The sequence below is a fragment of the Corvus hawaiiensis genome, chromosome 1 (assembly GCF_020740725.1).
Source record: "Corvus hawaiiensis isolate bCorHaw1 chromosome 1, bCorHaw1.pri.cur, whole genome shotgun sequence".
Lineage (NCBI taxonomy): Eukaryota > Metazoa > Chordata > Aves > Passeriformes > Corvidae > Corvus > Corvus hawaiiensis.
This window is the reverse complement of record NC_063213.1, coordinates 72,877,665-72,896,465: the sequence shown is the minus strand read 5'-3', so window position 1 is coordinate 72,896,465 and position 18,801 is coordinate 72,877,665. Positions and strand designations below refer to the sequence as shown.

At 40.7% G+C, this 18,801-nt stretch overlaps 2 protein-coding genes across 4 annotated transcripts in view; one reads left to right on the top strand and one right to left on the bottom strand.

Annotated features, from left to right (window-relative positions):
• DROSHA (drosha ribonuclease III) overlaps positions 1-2,212 on the bottom strand; it is a 74,858-nt gene extending 72,646 nt beyond the window's left edge. Inside the window, exons 1-2 of one of the 2 annotated variants that reach the window (XM_048311000.1) lie at positions 2,142-2,209; positions 493-612 (exon numbers count right to left, since the gene is read on the bottom strand). The gene's annotated coding sequence lies outside the window, so the exon portion shown is untranslated. Of the gene's footprint in view, positions 1-492; positions 613-2,141 lie in introns of both variants that reach the window. The other variant, XM_048310989.1, reaches the window with a different exon arrangement.
• A 30-nt stretch (positions 2,213-2,242) lies between these two features.
• Positions 2,243-15,246, top strand: C1H5orf22 (chromosome 1 C5orf22 homolog). Of its 2 annotated transcripts, none has more exons than XM_048311014.1 (9): positions 2,243-2,362; positions 4,757-4,902; positions 6,639-6,788; positions 8,708-9,167; positions 9,784-9,846; positions 10,822-10,943; positions 11,808-11,874; positions 12,475-12,614; positions 13,959-15,246. In XM_048311014.1, exons 1-9 carry the CDS (start codon positions 2,258-2,260, stop codon positions 14,089-14,091), a joined length of 1,386 nt encoding a protein of 461 aa, XP_048166971.1. In that variant the 5' UTR covers positions 2,243-2,257; the 3' UTR covers positions 14,092-15,246. The 2 variants fall into 2 exon arrangements, with proteins under 2 accessions (XP_048166971.1, XP_048166980.1); XM_048311023.1 differs by lacking the exon at positions 2,243-2,362 and adding an exon at positions 3,930-4,039.
• Positions 15,247-18,801: the final 3,555 nt, after the last annotated feature.

Sequence of the window (18,801 nt, the reverse complement as noted above, 5' to 3'; positions counted from 1 at the left end):
GTATATTTTTGTGGAAAAACAGGTTACATGTCTTACAGGTTATGGAAAAAATTTCATGAAGATTCATTGAAAGAAATAGTTCCCAAGAAATCCCTCAGCTGCCTTCTCAGCGCTGTTACCCTTGAGAAATTATCCCTGCTTCAAGTAGGCTTAAGTGTTGCTCAAAACTGTGTATGTATTTAAGGCACTAACACTTATAAATGAAAGCCACTGTGCTTCATTAAAGTTAAAATTGATTCTTTAATTACAATGTTAAGTTTCAAAACTGAAAAAAGGGGAAAAAACACTCAAACTTATGGCTGGAATGGAAGAGGAAAGAAAAAAAAAAATGATCTAAGCACCTCCAGAAGTCAAATTCTGTTTTCCGTGAGAGGAAGTGAGAAAGAAAAGGGAGACACACATATTTGGAAAGACCACAAGAAAAAGAAAACAAAGCTTCCCTCTCCCTGAGGCTTTGCTGATGCTGAAGTACATGCACAGACTATACTCCACCTGCGATAGTGCAACATGGCCAATCTGGACTGCTCAGAGCACTACTCTCAGCTGCATTCCGGTGCCACTGCAGCAAAAGATGTAGCTCTTGCTGAGAGAAAGTAGACAGCTTCTGATGAACTGGACAGAGAAAGGAAAAGAAACACAGGACAAAAGGACAGACATCAAAGAGGAGGAATCACGAGGACCCTCCTCACACATGCACGGCATAGTGGAAGCGACTGGAATTGGTGGCATTCATTCCCTCTCCAGAACAACCAAGCGCCAAAGTAAGTGAGAATCTCACACTTTCAGGAGACAGTGGCCAGGATGGCATAAAGCCACTTGTTCCTTCCAGTCAGCCTGTGCCTGCTCAGTACCCTCCAACTTTGTAAAGGCTCTCAAAAAAAACCCCAAAACCAGGGAGAAAAAAAGAAAGTCAACATCCATTTTGTCTGGCAATAGTACACTTTCTTGACATTATTAACTACAATCTAGTAGATGCTGAATTAGTTTTGCTTTAGTTCTCCTGCTTTGCTCTTACACAACTCAGGCTTGTAACAGAAGACTGTTTTAGACTTCACTAACATTCACATACACATTTTCTTTAAACAAGCTGTACCACAGTGCTTGTCTTTTAAGCGTGTTTCTTTCTAACATGTCATAGCATTCAAATAAAGGATCTTCTTTATCGGCTCTCTGATCTCTCCAATGCCAGAGAACTGCTCTAGTCCTACTACTTTAATTTCAGTCCTTCAGAATGCACAGAATCACAACTGAAAAAAAAAATTCAAAAATACACAAAACTATTTTAAATGTCCAAATTATTTTAAAGCTCCCTCTGCTGCAAAAGCAAGTCACATTCAATTTTCATTTGAAGTTAGGTAAGTTCAAACACACAGAAAAGGACAAACTCCCTTTCCCTGTCACCTAAAGAGGAAATTTATTGCACTGATGGGATCCACTGCATTCTAAAGCAGCATTGGTCCCCTAAAAAATACCGAATAAATTCGCCTCTGCCTGCAGATGCGCTGCTGAGAGCAAAACGGCACCGACACATCGAGAAGAGAGGAACTGAGAGGGGACATCATCAATGTCTGTAAGTGTCTAAGGGAGGGTGTCAGAGAGGATGGAGCCAGGCTCCTCTCGGTGGTGCCGTGCAACAGGACAAGAGTGAACGGGCAGAAATTGATGCACAGGAAGTTCCACCTGAACACGAGGAAGAACTTTACTGTGCGGGTGCCCGCGCACTGAACGGATTCCCCAGAGAGGTTGTGGAGTCTCCCTCACCGGAGATATTCAAGAACCGTCTGGACGCAATCCTGTGCCATGTGCTCTGGGATGACCCTGGTGGAGCCGGGAGCTTGGACCAGATAACACACTAGTCCCTTCCGACCTGACCCATCCGGTGACACCCCGCTTCACCGCACCGCCGCCTTCCACGGCCCCGGGTGGGGCGGGGGCACAGAGCCGCCCCCGGCCGGGCCCCGCTCCCCGCACCGGGCTCTGCTCCGCCGCACGGCCCCGCCAGCCCCGCGGAGCCGCCGCGCCCCCGACCCCGGGACCGGCGCCCCCGTCACGCCCCGGCCCCGACCGCTGCGGAGCACCGCGGCGCGGCCCAAGAGCAGCCCCGCCGCCCCTCCGCGGACAGCCCGACACGCCGAGCCCACCTGGCGCCCTCGCCGCCGCCGAGGCAAACGCTGCCCGCAGCGCCCCGGCTCCGGAACAGGAAAGCGGTGGGAGGTGCTGCGGGCGGAAGCGCCGCCCGCCCGCGGGCAGCGGCGGCATGAGCGGAGCGGAGCCGGGGCCCGGCGGCGCGTCCCGGCCCCGCGGGGCCGCCCGGCGGCACTACTCGGCCCTGCCCGTGTGGGTGGTGGAGGACCACCAGGACGTGAGTGCCCCCCGCGGGCTTGCCTGGGATGGGGACTCCCTCGGGTGGGGCATGGGGAGGGGCTTCGGTTTCGGGCTGGTGTGTGTGTGTTTGTGTTGGCGTGTTTCTCCGCGGCGCGGAGGCTCAGTGCGGCAGATGGGAGCGAAGAGAGGCGCCCGGCGCGGTCACTGGCGGCCTCCCCAGGAGATGCGCTTTCCTGTCATGTGTGCGGGTTCTCCGGGCGCTTCCTTGGGAACGGCGCTCCCTTCCACGTCTATGCACAAACCCTAAACCTGCTTTTCCTTCCGCTGCTGAATCATCAGTGAAGTTCAGTGCCCAGGTGGCCTGATCTTCCTTCCCGATTCAGTGATTGAGCTACTTACTGCCATGATCGTATTTTGGCATCTTTTAAAGTAATTATTGCTGACTCTTTTTTTCTTCTTTATCATTAGTTGCTATAGTTAAAAGGAAACAATACCTACATTACACTGCTGTTATAATTTGCTAGATATTACTGGAGTACTTGGAAACTCAACCCTACCCAGTGTATGACATGTCAACAGAGGATAAGTAAATATAATCCCATCCCAACAAGTAGATTGACTTCTGCTAGATGAGAAATGTTAAATCTGGAGCTTTGTTTTTTTCTCGGTCAATCATTGAAAAAGGAAGTGAAGAAGGAATTTGTTTTGAACTGCTGTTTCTGGTTTCTCATGGGGTTTTTTATAGTGGCATAAACTGAGGCTTTATTCCTAAAATAACAGATTCTTTACAAAGAGAAAATATTAGTGTAGTAAAGTTTATTAAAGAAAACAAGGGTACAAATTTTTAAGTAGTTTAATGCACTTCATTTTTGCTAGGACTCGTTGAATATATGATGCTGTGATAGCTTATTTTTCATGGCATCCAAGAACTTAATGTCACTGTGGTAGGAATTCTTAAATAGTGCCTCTTAATGATCCTTCTTTGTTTTAGTCACTATATTTCTGTTTTTAATTAGCTTAAAGTTTTATTAATACTAAGTATATACACTGTGTTTTCAGTATATGAGTGTGGATGGATTGGTCTATCTTGTATAAAACATAAATGGCTTTTTGTCCCAAAGTGTACGAACTTCACAGAAAGTTTTATCAGTCTTGCTGACAGTGATGTTCTTCTGGAACAAGTTTTCAGTAGCTGCATCATGCATTGATTAATAATGACAGCTGTCATGAAGGAAATTTTGTTCTTAATCCAAATCAGGAGAATTTGCAAGGTTAGAGATACTAGTCTCTTGTTTCTCTTGCAATCTGTAGTTGCACTTACCTGAGGTAATTTTCAATTTTAATTGAAAAGATTGTAGGTTGTTTAGTAGGCCAGATTACTTCTTTTTTCCAAAGAAGTAAAAGCTATAGATCACAGAACCCATGTTCTTTTTAACCTTGTTTTATCTACTATTGCAATAGTATACATAGGTTTACAGTTATGCCCATTCCATGTGCAGGGTTTGTCATCTTAATCAGTTGTATCCAAAAAAGTAGCTCAGTTTCTGTTGTAATGTAGAGGTCACACATAATTTTTTTGCTTCTTGCAGTTTTCACATTCCCTGTGTAATAGGGCTGTGATTCACAATCCCTGTTGGATTTGCTCTGGCAGCCAAGGTAGTTGATGCCCTCTAACTGTGGAAGAGACTGTGTGTACTGCAGTTCTGAGTAAGAAGTATCATGAATCAGCCATCAGTTTTCTCATTTTTACCATCCTATGTATTTTTTTTCCATGCTGTAAATTGGTGAATTGCCTCATCTCCTGTTTTTCACACTATGTGACCTTCAGCAGGGGATAAAGCTGGGCAGTTGAGAAAGGTAGTCTCTATTACAACCACTTAGTCGTGTAGGGATTCAGAATTAATTCTTCAAGAGGGAAAGGTAAGCTAAAGTTTAAATCATGGTTGGGTCCGTTTTCAGTCTGTATCAGTTAACTTAGAAAACACAAGGAGCAAAATGCTTTTATCTCCACAGCAGCCATGCGTGGTGAAGAAGCTTTATGGCTTGGGGAAGGAAATACAGGGGCAGTGGTCTGCAGAAGAGGAAAGGCATTCCTGGGGCTTAGTTGTAAATGAAAAAAACCATCTAGGAACCGAGTTGAATGGCTAGTGAGAAGAGCTACTGCAAACAAGACTTCCTATAAAGAAGAAAAAAGGGTGTAAAGCTGTGATTCTTCTGTTTCTCATCTGGAACGCTTGGGCTCAAAATGATTACTGTTCATGAGTTTTCTTGCCACTGGAGTTGTTTCCCCTTTGTATTGTCTTCTGTCTCCTCCTCCCTCTAATCCAAATTCTAAAGGAAAAAAAGTGGTACTGGTGTTTTTGCTGCTAAAGCCGTTGTATTTTTCAGCCCACTGGTTATCATTAAAATGTTTTTATTCATGTCGTTTTAGGTGCTGCCTTTCATCTATCGTGCCATTGGTTCAAAGCATCTTCCTGCCAGTAACATCAGTTTTGTTCATCTTGATTCCCATCCAGACCTTCTTATTCCTGTGAATATGCCTGCAGACACTGTATTTGACAAAGAAGCTCTTTTTAGGTAAGTCCTGGGTACTGCATCAGAGCAGACTTTAAGTCTACTTGTTGCTGCGTTTGATTCACAGTGAGTATTGGTATGACTGCATAGGAAGGATGAACAAAAGAGGTATAAGTCAGATTCAAGTTGTATTTTCTGTCTTTTCACTTTTGCTGAAACTTTATTTTTTAATGGAAAAAGTCACACTGCATATCAGGCAATTTAACGTGTATGAGTTTGCTTTGTGTATTTGCTCAGTAGTGTATGATGGTATTATCCCAAGTAGTTCCTCTGGGTAACGGGAAAGCACTCTGCGTGGATGCTTTGTCTGAAAATCTGTAGTTTTAAAACAGTCTTTCTCTCTTCACACTGAAAAACTGACTTTGAGATTGAAGTAGCACATCCTTTGTTGTCATGCTGAATATCTGAAGTAGAACAAGATATTCCTGTTAGAATCATAAAGACCAATATTTTCCCCCACCATCTAAGGTAGGTAGGTAATAAGCCACAGTGATGTCTGCTGTTGTCTTGCTCTTCCTGTTTTAAAATAAATTAGTCAATATTTTGTTCTCTTTGTTGGATGACTAAAAGGCTTTATGGACTCTATCATAAAATCATTGAATGGTTTGGGTTGGAAGGAACCTTAAAGATCATCTAGTTCCAACTCCCCTTCCATGGGCAGGGATACTTTCCACTAGACCAGGTTGCTCGGGGGCCCATCTAACCTGGCCTGGAACACTTCCGGGCATAGATCATCTACAGTTTCTTGGACAACCCATTCCAGTCCCTTGCCACACGCACAGTGAAGAATTTCTTCCTAATATCTAATCTAAACACACATCCTTTAAACTCTTGTCCTGTCACTGCATGCTGTTGTAAAAAATCCATCTCCAGCTTTCTTCTAGTCCCCTTTTAGGTACTGGAAGGTCCTGTAAGGTCTTTGTGCAGCCTTCAGGCTGAACAACCCCAGCTCTCTCAACCTGTCCTCATAGGAAAGGTATTCCAGCCCTCTGATCATCTTCGTGGCCTTCTCTGGACCTGCTTCAATGGGTCCGTGTAATTCTTATGTTGGGGGCCCAGAGTTGGATGCAGCACTCCAGGTATGGTCTCACACGAGCAGAGTGGAGAGGCAGAATCCCCTCCTGTGACCTGCTCATCATGCTTTTGCTTCAGCCCAGGATATAGTTGGCATCATACACCTAAGAAAATAGGGTCTTGATAATGGGGAAAGATGCTAATCCTGTGGATGTGGATTGACTCACTTTAATTACTGGGATGACATTTAAAATATACTTGGAGCAGTTTACAATAAAATACTCCCATGGGGTCAGTTTGAAGTTATTTAGACCAATGTTCCTTGCACTTTCTCCTTTCTGATGTATCAAGAGGAAAAGGGCATAGAATCACAGAATCATTAAGGTTGAAAAGGCCTCTAAGATTATCGAGTCCAACCATTAACCTGACACTGCCAGGTCCACCACTGAGGAGTTTATAATCGAAGTGCCATGCTAAGAGTGAAGCTGATTCCACTCTTATGTCCAAACTTTTTTATATCTAGTACAGACTTTGTTGGTTTGTCTTATGAATAAAGATTTCCCTCCTTTTCTTTCTTTGATGATGTTACCCTTACGTGGAGTACTAATTTTAGATGATTTGCATGGGGGCCTTCAAGACGTGGAAGATGTTTGTGGTGTTCTTGACCATTTTTATTTATAGGGAAAGTAACATTGCTGTCTTCTGTCTTTCTGTGTTGATTACAGCGAATTAAGTATTGAGAACTGGATTATGCCTGCTGTTTATGCTGGCCATATTTCTCAAGTAGTATGGCTTCACCCACCCTGGGCTCAGCAGATCTCAGAAGGGAAACACAATTTTCTAGTTGGGAAAGATGTATCAACAACAACAATCAGGTAAATTGTCTGCTGTCGTACTAGTAATATAAAAGCCATCTCTATAGCTTTCCATTGGAATTTTTTTGTGTTCTTGGATAAAGATGAAAATGTAATTTGTATGTATAATTTCTTTAGGACATAATGCAGTTACACTTGTATCAATTTAGTCTTTGCTCTAACTAGTAAAATTATTATTTGATATCATCTGTGACTCTGTTTTTCTAGTGTGGGGTGAGTTTTTTTTGTTTTTTGGAGTTTTTTTGGTTTTTTGAAGTTAATTTAGCTAAGTACTGAAACAGGTACTCAGGTAGTGAATTCTCCATTATTTGATAAATTGACCTGGGCAGCCTCATATAGCTTTGAAGTTAGTTCTGCTTTGATCAGATGATTGACTAGAGACTTCCAGTTGTCTCTTTGAATCTTAATTATTCTGTGATTCAAGTTCCAGTCAGAGCCCCTCATCATTCTGCAGGATGTAGACCATAATAATTTTGCATTCACCATATTTACTGTGTTGTGATTTTGTGCAGCTTTAGTGGATATTTGTAAATCATGTCTCTTGTGAGCATAGCAGAATAAATCTTTTGAAGCAAGTTTAACAGAAAACAGCAGAGAAATGCTTTGTTTTACCACCTTAAATAAAACACTTAAAGCTCTCAATCTGAATCTGAAGCCTAAAGGGAACCTAAATAATTTTTTTTAAAAAGCTAGTGCTTTCTGTTACATTTAATCATTTAGCCAGTGTTGAATAGCTCTCTCACGGGTGGCCTTAGCCATCATGAAAACAACATTTCAGGCTTCCTTTTGAAGACGGTCAGGTACATTTTCTTCAGGTTCTAGGCTCACCAAAATCATGAAGGAAGAAAGGGAAGGAGTCCTCATAAATACAAATGTCCTAAAAGTTTTGATGACAAGAGATGGATAGGCAATAGACACAGCCTCTTCCTTAGTGGACACTGAGGTACAATGAGCTCATGTTGAACCCAGCAGAATTTCTGGGAAGATGTCCTGTGAATGCCTTGTCAACAAGATGGAGTTGTAATCCAGCCTCTCACCTTGGCAAGCTCAGGGTAATGCATCTACAAAACACTGGGGAACAAAGCTTCAAATTTCTTCTGCTTAGGAAATTATTTGTCTTTGTGGTTGATTGATGGTGATATCCTGTAATCAAATGAGGCCTTACCACAAGTGAGCAGAAGTTCACACTTGTTAATCTTATTTTTAATATGAGTTTATGATGCTTAAGGCTTAATGTACTGAAATACAGCTTGAAAAGTCTATTCTTTAAATTTTCATAAGTAGTGGTTTTAGTGTTGCTTTTGGTTGGTTAGTTGTTTTGGATTTTTTTCAAGGGGATTTAATTGATAGTTAGCTATTTATCCTCTAGTAACCATCTTTATCACTTAGAGAATTGGAGGTAAAAAAAGTTAAATTCTACCTATGAATTTACCCATAATATTGTACTTGCACTAGATCAATATTTATGCATTTCAGGGCACGTCTCAAACCCAACTATCATAATTTTCGTGGAAAAGTAGAAAAGCAAGAGAAAATATCCATAGCTTTGCAATCTTATGTGCTATAGTATTGATAATATCTTGCCAATTCTGGATGCTGTCTTTAAAATGCAATTCAATCACAAATTAATCTTAGTAGCACATAATGCAGGATCTTTTTCTTATCCATTAAAACCTTGTAGGGATATCATAAAAAATATAGAGTGAATTTTAATGTATTTATTCCACAATAAAGAAGTAGAAAAAACTTTAATGTAATTTAAACCTGAGGATTAAAAGAAATAATTTTGAATACACAGTTTTATTGCTTTCATTACCCATCAAACGTCTATTTATTCTCTGGATCCCTAAAGTATAAGATGCTTTTTCCTAAGTTCTTTGCCAAGAGGTATATTAACTGTGAGTTATTGTCAATTCTAGGGTTACTGGCACAGATCATTACTTCTTAAGTGATGGTCTTTATGTTCCTGCTGATCAGCTAGAAAACCAGAAGCCTTTAAATTTGCACGTCATTCTCATCAATCCTACTGAGTCATCAAACAGCCCGGAAGGAAATGGCAAAGTAGCATCTGCTAAAAGACTGAAGCTAAATACAGATGACACAGCAAGTGCCACTTCTGCCTCTTCAGTAGCTCCTGGTGACCTTGATCACACGATCCCGAGTGTGAAGAAAAAGGAAATACAAAATGCAGGTGCCCTCAGTAGAGCAGAAACCTTGGCAGAGTGCTCAGCTTCAAGCTGTCTCAAAAACAGTGAATGCCCATTAAGGGATGTTGTTAAAGATGTCTGCCAAGTACTGCAGAAAGGGGATGCATATGTTTTGGACATTGACCTGGATTTTTTTTCAGTTAAAAATCCATTCAAAGAAATGTACACACAGGTAAGTATGGAAATTGAGTAGCCTTGTACCACTCACAAAAGAGTCCCAGCCTTAAGTATTTATGTCTATGGAGAAACTCTTACCTAAGCTAAATTAACAGATTAGCTGGGCATGGTTAATGATTCATGGTAATATTTTAAAGAGATATTTCCATTTTAAAGAAATATTTCTATGGGAGCGTACATGGTAAAAAATTACAACCACCAAATAGGGGGAATTTTGTACGCTTGATATCAATACTGAGTGTACATTCAAGGTCAGGGGTATACTCAACTTCTGCTTGTTGATTGGGACATAAAAGCTATGCTTGGGTTTCCAGAGGTTACCTTCCAAATACCCACAGCAAGATTCATCAGGGAGGGATGATAGATTTTATCATTTTTTACCCTGTATAATGTGCCTAGAAAGCCATGATGGTATCAGGAGACTGCCTTTCAAAAGGCACAGTAGTGTTGATTATCCAAAGAATGGTAGCCTGTCCTGATGAGAGGCTGTTATGTTCATTATTGTCTGCAGTACTAGAGTAGGGAAATTATCTTTTTTTGAAGAAGGAAGGCTTTGTGGATTTGGTTTCTCATTTGAAGAGTCATTTTCTTCTTTTTTTTCTTTTTCAAAGACAGAATACGAGCTTTTGCAAGAGTTGTACAATTTCAAGAAGCCACATAAAAATGCAGCAGAGGTATGATGCTTCCTTGTGGAATGTATGAAGGAATGATTCTTTTTATTTACCCAATGAAAATGAGTTACGACAACAGGAAGGAACCTATCAAAGGTGCTTAATGAAGTGGTCTCACATTAAGCTATGCAGCTGAATGCTAATCAGCAGCAACTTAGGAATTTTTTATTATTAAATGTTTTGATTAAACATGTGAATTGCATAAATGTTTAGCATGAGTGTGAAAATTTATTTCTGTAAACAAATGATAATTGGCAAGGAAGTAATGAAAACATAGGAAGTCACCAGCCAACTTGTTCTTTTTATGGCTCGACAGGGCTCAGGTTTGGTGGAGTGTTTCTTTTATTGTTTTTTTGGTGGCCAGTTCCTTTTTTTTTTTCCCCCCTACCTCCAGGCTCTCCCCTTCCTTCCCTTGTTGATCTTTCTTGATAGTCAGAGCTGTGATGAATGTGTAATTGGTATTTTAACTTTTTTTGTTCAGATGTGGAAAGGATGGTATTATGCCACTGTAATGTACTTTTCATTTTATGGGCTGTGTGCTTCTAAAACATGGAAATACAAGCTTTCATAATCTCGTCTGAAAACTAATACAGAGAGATTCAACGCATTTAATTATCACAAATAAACCTAATTGATATATGTGAATAAAGAAATAGAGATATGTTGAATATTGGCAGATTGATTTTCACATTTCTTAGTCAATCAGCAGTAAAAACAGGTACATACTTAAAAGGTGGCTTTTTAAAATTTGTAATAGGAAAAAGAGAGCAAAGTGAGGTGATTTATTCTGGAAGTGTAACAGTTTCTGCAGGCATTCGTTATGATCCTCTTGAAAAGATGTGCTGTAGGAATAAATCAGTTGTTTCTGATTCCCCACTTCCAGTAGATAAATCATTACAGAATTTAAATCATAGGGTAAATCATTATGTTCTTACCTCTTTTTTTTCCTGACATACTTTCATATATGCTTATTTAAAGGAAGACTTGTTGGATTGTGTTGAAAACCGTGTTCATCAGCTGGAAGATCTGGAAGCAGCATTTGCAGATTTGTGTGACAGTGATGACGAAGAAACCCTACAGAAATGGGCTTCATATCCTGGGTAGGAGATTTCTAAGGGGCCTAAATTGCAAACAGAAGTTTGAGAACTGATTAATCCAGCATTTTGATAACAGAAATGGATAGGATCTATGCAAGTATGCCATTTTTCCTTCAATTCTGGAGGAGAAAGAGTTAAAAGAAAAGAAAAGGCAGTCTGCTGTTTTCAGTGCCACTGTAAGCTTTGGAAGGTCAGTCTTGTACAGCTTCATGCAAGTTCTGTTGTCTATGGATGGAGGCATATTTGGTGATTAAAACCTTAGTCATCAGTGTGTAGCACAGTTCTCAAAAAAAGCAACAAATCAAGGAGGACATGGAGTTCTTTGGTGCTCCTGAAGGTTCTGCTTTCTCTGGAAAAATGGAAGTTAATGGAAGTGTATCTGAGCAACAGTCTCCACTAAACATCTGAACTGCATCAATCTGCTTTTAAACTAAATGTTTTCAGCTGAAAAGATACAGGGAAAGCTTGAGCTTTTTTTTGATAGGAAAATGACTCAATTTCCCACATCAAATGCAGCAGTTACTGTCCAACCTCTGTAACAGTGCCATGAAGTATTTCCTATAAAGTATATATGACTTTTGAGCTACAACAGCCTCTCTGCAGATCTACCCTAAAAGAAGCACAAGGAGGACTTGCCAGAGGCAGGTATAGGTATAGGGACTTTATAAGAAAGACCTGGTGGAACAGTGCAATAATACTGATAATTTCCATTTTTGCAAGTGCAAGATGACACAGAGGAGCAAATTTCATTTTCAAATCTTAGGCTATAACTTCTCTTTTTTCCTTTTTCCTTTTTTTTAAACATTTAAGGTATAAATATGTGTTTCCAAGTGTTTGTAACAAATTTTGGTTTTGTTTTAACTCCAGAATGAAGCCACTTCTTCAACTAGTTCACAGTTTGAAAACCAGGATGGAAAGCCCAGACTATGAAATGGTAGGTGACAAAGTAAAAGAGAAAAAAGCGGACAGATGTCAAAAGCATCTGGAGGGAGAATCATACTTACTTTCAGACTTGCTTCTTGATTCAGGACTTTGTGAGATTTTGGTAATTTTCCTGGGGTTTTATTTCTCATTACTTAGACCAGCTTTTCTTTTTCAAAGCTGCTAAACTTCTAATCTGCTTATCTGTCTATATTTAGGCAACATTAGTATGATCTTTCAGGGCTGTGATGCCTCGGGCTGCATCCTGTGAAGGGAAGTTAAATTTCACCAGTCTGTTGATCTTCTTTTTAGAACTTAAAATAAGGTACCTATTTATAAAGTATCAGAGCTATATCATCTTCAAGGGCTGTAGCATACTCTGACTTCATAAGAAGAGGTAGAGTGTACTGGAGGTAATGAAATAATCCATACAACTTCCAGAATTTTACTTGTTTTGTTTAAAGGACAAGCTGGGGGAAAAACCCTCACAACTCTTACTGTCTGAAGAGGTGTAAGTTACCTGATGGGCTAGGGATGGTATCCTAAAGACTTTCTACATGCATAAGCAATAATTCATCAACAGAAATTAAATCTCTCTTTAATTTACCCATAGGTCCATCAGGCTGGTCTGACCTGTGATTATGTGGAGCTTCCTCACCATGTTAGCACTGAAGAGGAGATCAAAGGCCTCATACAATCCATTAGAGTCCTACTGACAGATCTGCCCATGCCCACGCTTGTGACAGTTGCTCGGTGAGACTGCACAGATACTTTCACTTCAAAATGCCCAGACTGTGCTCACGAAGCTAAATGATCCTGTCAGTATAGGGCTGGTTCTGTCTTAAGTTCTGTTAAAGTGGAAGCCTTATAGTGGAGTGAAAATTGACATTTGAAAACATTGATCATAAAGCAGTGACAGCATCGACACAGCTAAAAGAAAGTTCTGCACTGATAGCCGGTTTAAGGGGCTTTAGAGTAGCTGGCACAGGTTGCAAAGGCAGTTAAAACATGGTGACTTAATCAGCTTCAGCATAGGTTATACAAAGGCTGTGATGAGGCCTTGTGTCTGTTGGGATTGATAGCTGTACTGGAGTTCATACATCTCCTCTACTTGATTACTTGAGCTAATTAGAGCAAAGCTGGCTTGGGCTGAAATCCCACCTTCCTTGCACTCTTGCTCTAGGGTTTATTGTACTACAGATAGGATTTCTTTTTTCAGTGAAACTTTTGCTGGAACTGGTTTTCATCTAGTCGGCTGAAAGGGGTTTATATTCTTTAAAGCTCTAGTAAAACTTTGTTACGGGCTAAAAGTTATGCTTCCAGGACTGTAAGGCTGTTATTTAGAATAACAGGATGGACTTTGAGGCCAGGGACCTGGGACAACCAAGGATCTGTCCTGAAAATACCTAATTTAAAGACCACAGTGTACCTCTTGACAAATTATCGCAATTTAATCATTCAGAAATACGAATTGTGCCCTTAAAGAGCAGGCAACAGTAGCAGAAGCTGACATGAAACTGGTTTTGTCAGCAAGAACTGGTAAGGCTAATGCCTGCAATAAAAGAAAGCTGTATTTCCTGTGCCAGTTTGCGGGTTATTATCCACTGTTGTGAAGAAACTAGAATCATCTCTGTAGATCTTGACAGATAAAAAATTCAGGAAGTCAGCTCTGCTTTTTACTAGTATCTGTTTGAAGTTCATTAATAGATACTGTAAAAAATGCTATATGCCAGTTATTTTGAAAATCTGTTTTTCATGTTTTCCTGCCTACTTTACCAGTAGCATTTGAATTTTTCAATCTTAATTTTCCACATGCCCTTTAATTAGATCATTTGCTTGAACTTTGACTGCCAGTGTGTTCTGTGTCAGATTCAGGAAGAGAGTAGAACTGGAAAGATTAGGTCATGTTCCTGATCTGCTGCAGACTTTATATTAAACTTAAAAAGTGGTGATGAGGAGCACAGCTTTGAAGGGATACTGGGAGGCAAAACTTGCCACAGTTTGAAAGAAGCTTCAGCCTAGGTGCAGAGCATTGCAGAAATACACAATGTGGTCATGGTGGTGATATCTGTATTCTCATGTTTTTTTTTTTTACAGATCAAGTTTGGATGACTACTGCCCTTCAGAGCAGGTTGACATGATTCAAGAGAAAGTTCTCAGTTTACTACGTTCAGTGTATGGTTCTCTGGATGTGCACTTAGATTACTCAAGCACTTCATCTTCTTCATGACCTTTCTTCACGTGTTGCTGTGTAAGGCAGAGGATTAATTTAAATTGTGTATTAGCTGTGACTGGGAAGGGAAGACTACTGTTATTTCAGCAGGTGGCACTAGAACCCAAGCTGACCCAGCCAGGGGTTGAGTTGCATTGCTTTCTCCCAGTCGGTTGCATCTGAACTGTTACTTATTTGGCTTTGTTCAGATTAGTTCTGTAATTATTATTTTTACTGTCTTGTTTCTTAAAATTGGTACAAGAGAAATAACTTTTTGTCTAAAAATTGGGGGATTTTGTCCTGTTTCTTTGTGGTTGTGAAATAAAATATATAATTTCTTAAAATGATTTTCCATTATGTATGTCTTTTGTAATTTGGTAACAGATTTGGTCCTGAGTTGTATTATATCTTTTAAAAAATGATCTTAAAAATGCTCTTAAAACTGTAGGTCTGTGTAATGATCTTTCCTAAGTGTTGTGCTCGAGATGACCCTCTCATTTCTCTAGAGCAGCTCATGGCTTCTGCCCCATCCACAGAATATCATTTATGTTTATTTTCTGTTTCATTAATATTTTCTTATTTTGCCTTAGAGTATTTTATTGGTGGCTCAAATAATATCCCTAATGTACAGACACTGGCTTGGTATTTTCACTTTTACATATTTTTGAGGTTAAAAAGTATGTGTGCATGTGCATGCTTTTATGTTTTAAATCCTGTAAGGAATTGATGGTTTCTTCAGAAACAAAGATTTAGCTTTACTGAAGTCAGCAGCAAAACCTTCTGTACTAGGTTTTCACCCATTTCAGTATTGCTGTTTGGGAATTAACAGTTTCAGAACTATATAATTTAGAAATCAATATACTTATAGAGAAAATTGGCACTTTAAGAGGAAAAAAACCCTACAGAATTTATTGGAAATGAAACTGAAACAGGAAGGACAAAATGCCACCTAGAATATTTTCTTTTATTAGGAACAGATTTTGCTTGTAATTTCTTCTGAAATAACAGGGTTCATTTGCTAACTTGACTCTCTGAGAAAGTGAGATACAGAGACTTTGTGCATTTTTACAGTTTTTTCCTACTTCTGCTGTTGATATAAATGATTATATTAGAAATTGTAAATATGTAATTCCTTTAAAAATTTGTTCCAGTAGAATAAATTCCATGACCATGGATCCATTTTATTTGTGGTTTTGTGACATGTCTGTCACAAAGATGTGCCTAGCCCTGGAGCTGATTTCGTTAATACTTCATAAATTACAAAAAAGTTATAAAGCCATACATTACATGCATGAATGAAGTGCAGTCAGATCATATATGCTGCTTGTGTAAAGATTGGGGGTTTTTTAAAGTTAATGATCCTTTATGCTGGGCTTTGCATAAGGTTGTAGAAAACAAAAGAAAAACCATGTGGGGCATAGCTGACCCCTCCTCGGTGGGTAGGTGAGAGCCACTTTTCCTTCGGGAAAGCCTGGGCAAGGGAGGCCAAAACACTGCCTGGCAGCCAGGACTCAGGGATCCAAGCGGCGGAACCTTTAGCGTGAACCAAACTCAATAGTGCCTGCATCTCTGCCTGGGTGCTGCTCTGGGGTGCCTTATTTGGTGAGGTAACAAAATAAAATTTACTTCTTTGCATTTTTCTGTGGCCTTGTGGTTGTTCCTGTGCCCTGCCTACGCTGGCTCATACACGTGTTCACTGCGGTTCTGCAGAATCAAAGTAACATCATGAATTGACTATTTGTTATCCAAGTTATTTAAGAAATCTTCCTTTCAAGCATGGCTTTTATTTATGAATTCAAATTATTATCATCTGAAATCTCTGACTAACACAGGCTGTGTATACAAACCAGAAAATGTCAGTCTTGCATAATAACAAAGACATTAATTTCTACATTAAGGACATTTGCAACGTTATTTTTTACTTTGGTGAAAAGTAATCAAGCCGAGCCACAAACAGGTATCTCTTCTTTCTCGCTTCTGCCCTATACAGCTTATTTATTAACCAGATGCCCAAATCATCCATTCCCTGTGTCTGCCTCATTTTCCTCACAGCTTAGTTCTGTATGTATTATGCAAAACAAGACAGTGAAATCGCAATGCATAACTCCTCTAATCAGTGCTGTAAGGATGGGACATGAAGGCCCATTAGAAATAAATTTCACTTGAGGATATAAGCACAGCAGCACTGTTGTAAGTCAGGAGCTTCATATTGTCTCTTGTGTCTAGATGCCTCTGCCAGCTCTGCTATTCCCTTTGGCAGCATGGAGGAGTAAGGATGCCCACTTTGGAGGGCATCTGCAGCAGTAGAGATAGGTCTGTCTTAATTGTGGCTCAGCTTCCAAGATGGACCATCAACCTGAGCGTTTTGATATAAATAGTAGAACTATCACACATTTGTGTCCAGTATGAAATAGGGCCTTAAACCAGACATGCTGAGCAGCCTCTGTCTCCCCTGTGCATCACCAGCTCTGCAACCCAGCCACACTGCTGATTCCCAGCTCGTCACTGTGGAACAAAATTAGCTTTTCCAAGAAGAGTGAGTGGGAGAAGTCGGATGGCAGAGGTTACCTTGTTCTCTGTTACCATCTCTTCCCCTCCTTGAGGCTTCTGTGTCTGTCTGTGGCAGCTCTGTCCCTTCCCATCCTCTGGTAACGGCGCTGTGAGTCAGTCGCCCTAGCCTTGGTCAGAGCTGGACTGTGGGGGCAGAAGACTTGACTCCATAAACATTTTCTTTCTACTGCTACTGTGGAAGAAGAAGATAATTCTCCAGCAAGATCAGTCTTGGGGGAAAAGGGCCTTCCCTGGAGGTATTTAAAAGATGTGTGTTATGTGGCACTTAGGACTGTTGTTTAGTGGTGGACTTAGCAGTGCTGGGTTGATGGTTGGACTCAATGATCTGAGAGGTCTTTTCCAACCTAAACAGTTCTATGACTGTATTTCTAGGAGGCCCAGAATATGGGTCCTTTCTCCTTATGCATCCAAGGGGCAGCACTGGAAGGTCCCCTCCTGTCCTGCTTGATGGTCCCTGTTGTCCCCATCAGTGCCACAAATCCTTTGTAATTCCCAACCACTCTCAGGAGCAAGGATGAAAGACATCGGTTTTCCGCCTTCAGCTTTCAGTGTCTCTTGCAGGAGGAAATTCTCTGTCACCACAGCAGAGGTGCAGCTCCCACACCACAGTGTAGATGGCAAGTCAGAGACCCAGCAAACCCAGTCCCAGCTCCTGCTCTGGCACAAACTCCCTCCCTGTCACCAGGTCCAGCCACAGACCAGTCCTGGGAGAGAGGCAGTCTGGCTTAGGTCTACAATGACCCCAAGGGAGACTTGTATCACCCCCACAAAGGTATATGAATTTCTTACCTATCTTTGAGGGTGTGGACCCCTGTCTGCCCTGCTTCTCTGTCACAAGCACAGCTCACAAAGGTGCTGGGTCCCTTTGCTGGTGCCTGCAGACTTACAGGGACTCCCACCTCCCCCCCTCTCAGATAAGGGAGCTCCTGTCTGCAAAGGAAAGCTTTACTCACTACATCTTGAAACATTCAGGAAGTGTCTCTGGTCTGAATTTGTGTCTGATTCTGTGTAGTGCTTGTGTATTAATTTACAGTTCTATTGCAATTTATTTTTGAGGATAAATAATTTCATGCAGGGATGCTTAGCCCTCTCAAGGAAGGAGCCACCTCACTGGGGAGAGACAAATCATTCCAGTCTTCCCTTGCTAAATGCTAGTTACATATTTTCAGCAGCTTCCATAAATGTCCTAGTGGTTTTGCACATCTTCTACCACAGGGGGTTGCACTGTCTCCTGGGCTGCTTTCTTATGGATTGCATGCTTTTAGCAGAGTTGACAGCATACAGTTTTACTCAAGGTCCTTGGCAAAACAAATAAATACTAATTTGTGTTTGTCTTTCATTGCTTTACAGAATTAGGTTCATTATTGCAAACCGAGGGCTAGATCTCCCCAAAACAGGTCTAAAATATGTCCATCCCTTGCCTGCCCTAGGCAATACTAAACCTTAGATTTATTCAATGTAGAGTCACAATGTACAGTCCAGAAATATCTCCCGGCAGAGTAACTAATATGGAGCTGAGATACTCTGCTACTCAGCATCTCTTCCAGCCATTCTTGTAATTGCCTCTAAACATGTTTTAGAAAACACAAATTTAATAAGACTCCAAGGTATACAAAAGCCTTCTGGAACACTGTAGCCTGCATCAGGTGGTCCTTCCTGCTGCTTGATTTTGCTCAGCTCTGAATACTAATAGCCAAGCTAACTCAAATACCTGACTTTAATGTATCAAAGCCTGCCTTGGGACTTTCTTCTCTTCACTTCAACTTTATTTATTTTTTCACTTTAAGTACATGTCACCAGCTACCCAATTCCCACTAACATTGAACTTCTGATATTGTTTGAGTAATTCGAATTGCTCAAACTCAGATGCCCCCTTTTTCCAGTAAGTCCACTAGCTTCTCTGAGCTACTCCCTGCCTTGGCTCTAGGCCAGTCATTAAACTGAGATCTGACTGGTCCTCCTCAGTAAACCCTGATTTTTCTTTTGTAAGTGGCATTTTAGAAATGTCTGTAACTAAAGTCAGAATACGGATGCATTTTGTTTCCATGCCTCTAAGTGCTATTTTATTTCAAGTAAATATGGCACTGCTCAGAGCTTGCTCATTAAAGTTCCTGAGAAGTGCAAGTCAAAAGATGATGCATTAGTGACTTCCACGTC

Bases quoted from the DNA above. Each gene is read 5' to 3' on its own strand.
- C1H5orf22 (XM_048311014.1), top strand. From the start codon at position 2,258: ATGAGCGGAGCGGAGCCGGGGCCCGGCGGCGCGTCCCGGCCCCGCGGG. The intron at 6,789-8,707 runs GTAAATTGTCTG...TGTCAATTCTAG, and splicing joins GTATCAACAACAACAATCAG to GGTTACTGGCACAGATCATT. The intron at 10,944-11,807 runs GTAGGAGATTTC...TTTTAACTCCAG, and splicing joins AAATGGGCTTCATATCCTGG to AATGAAGCCACTTCTTCAAC.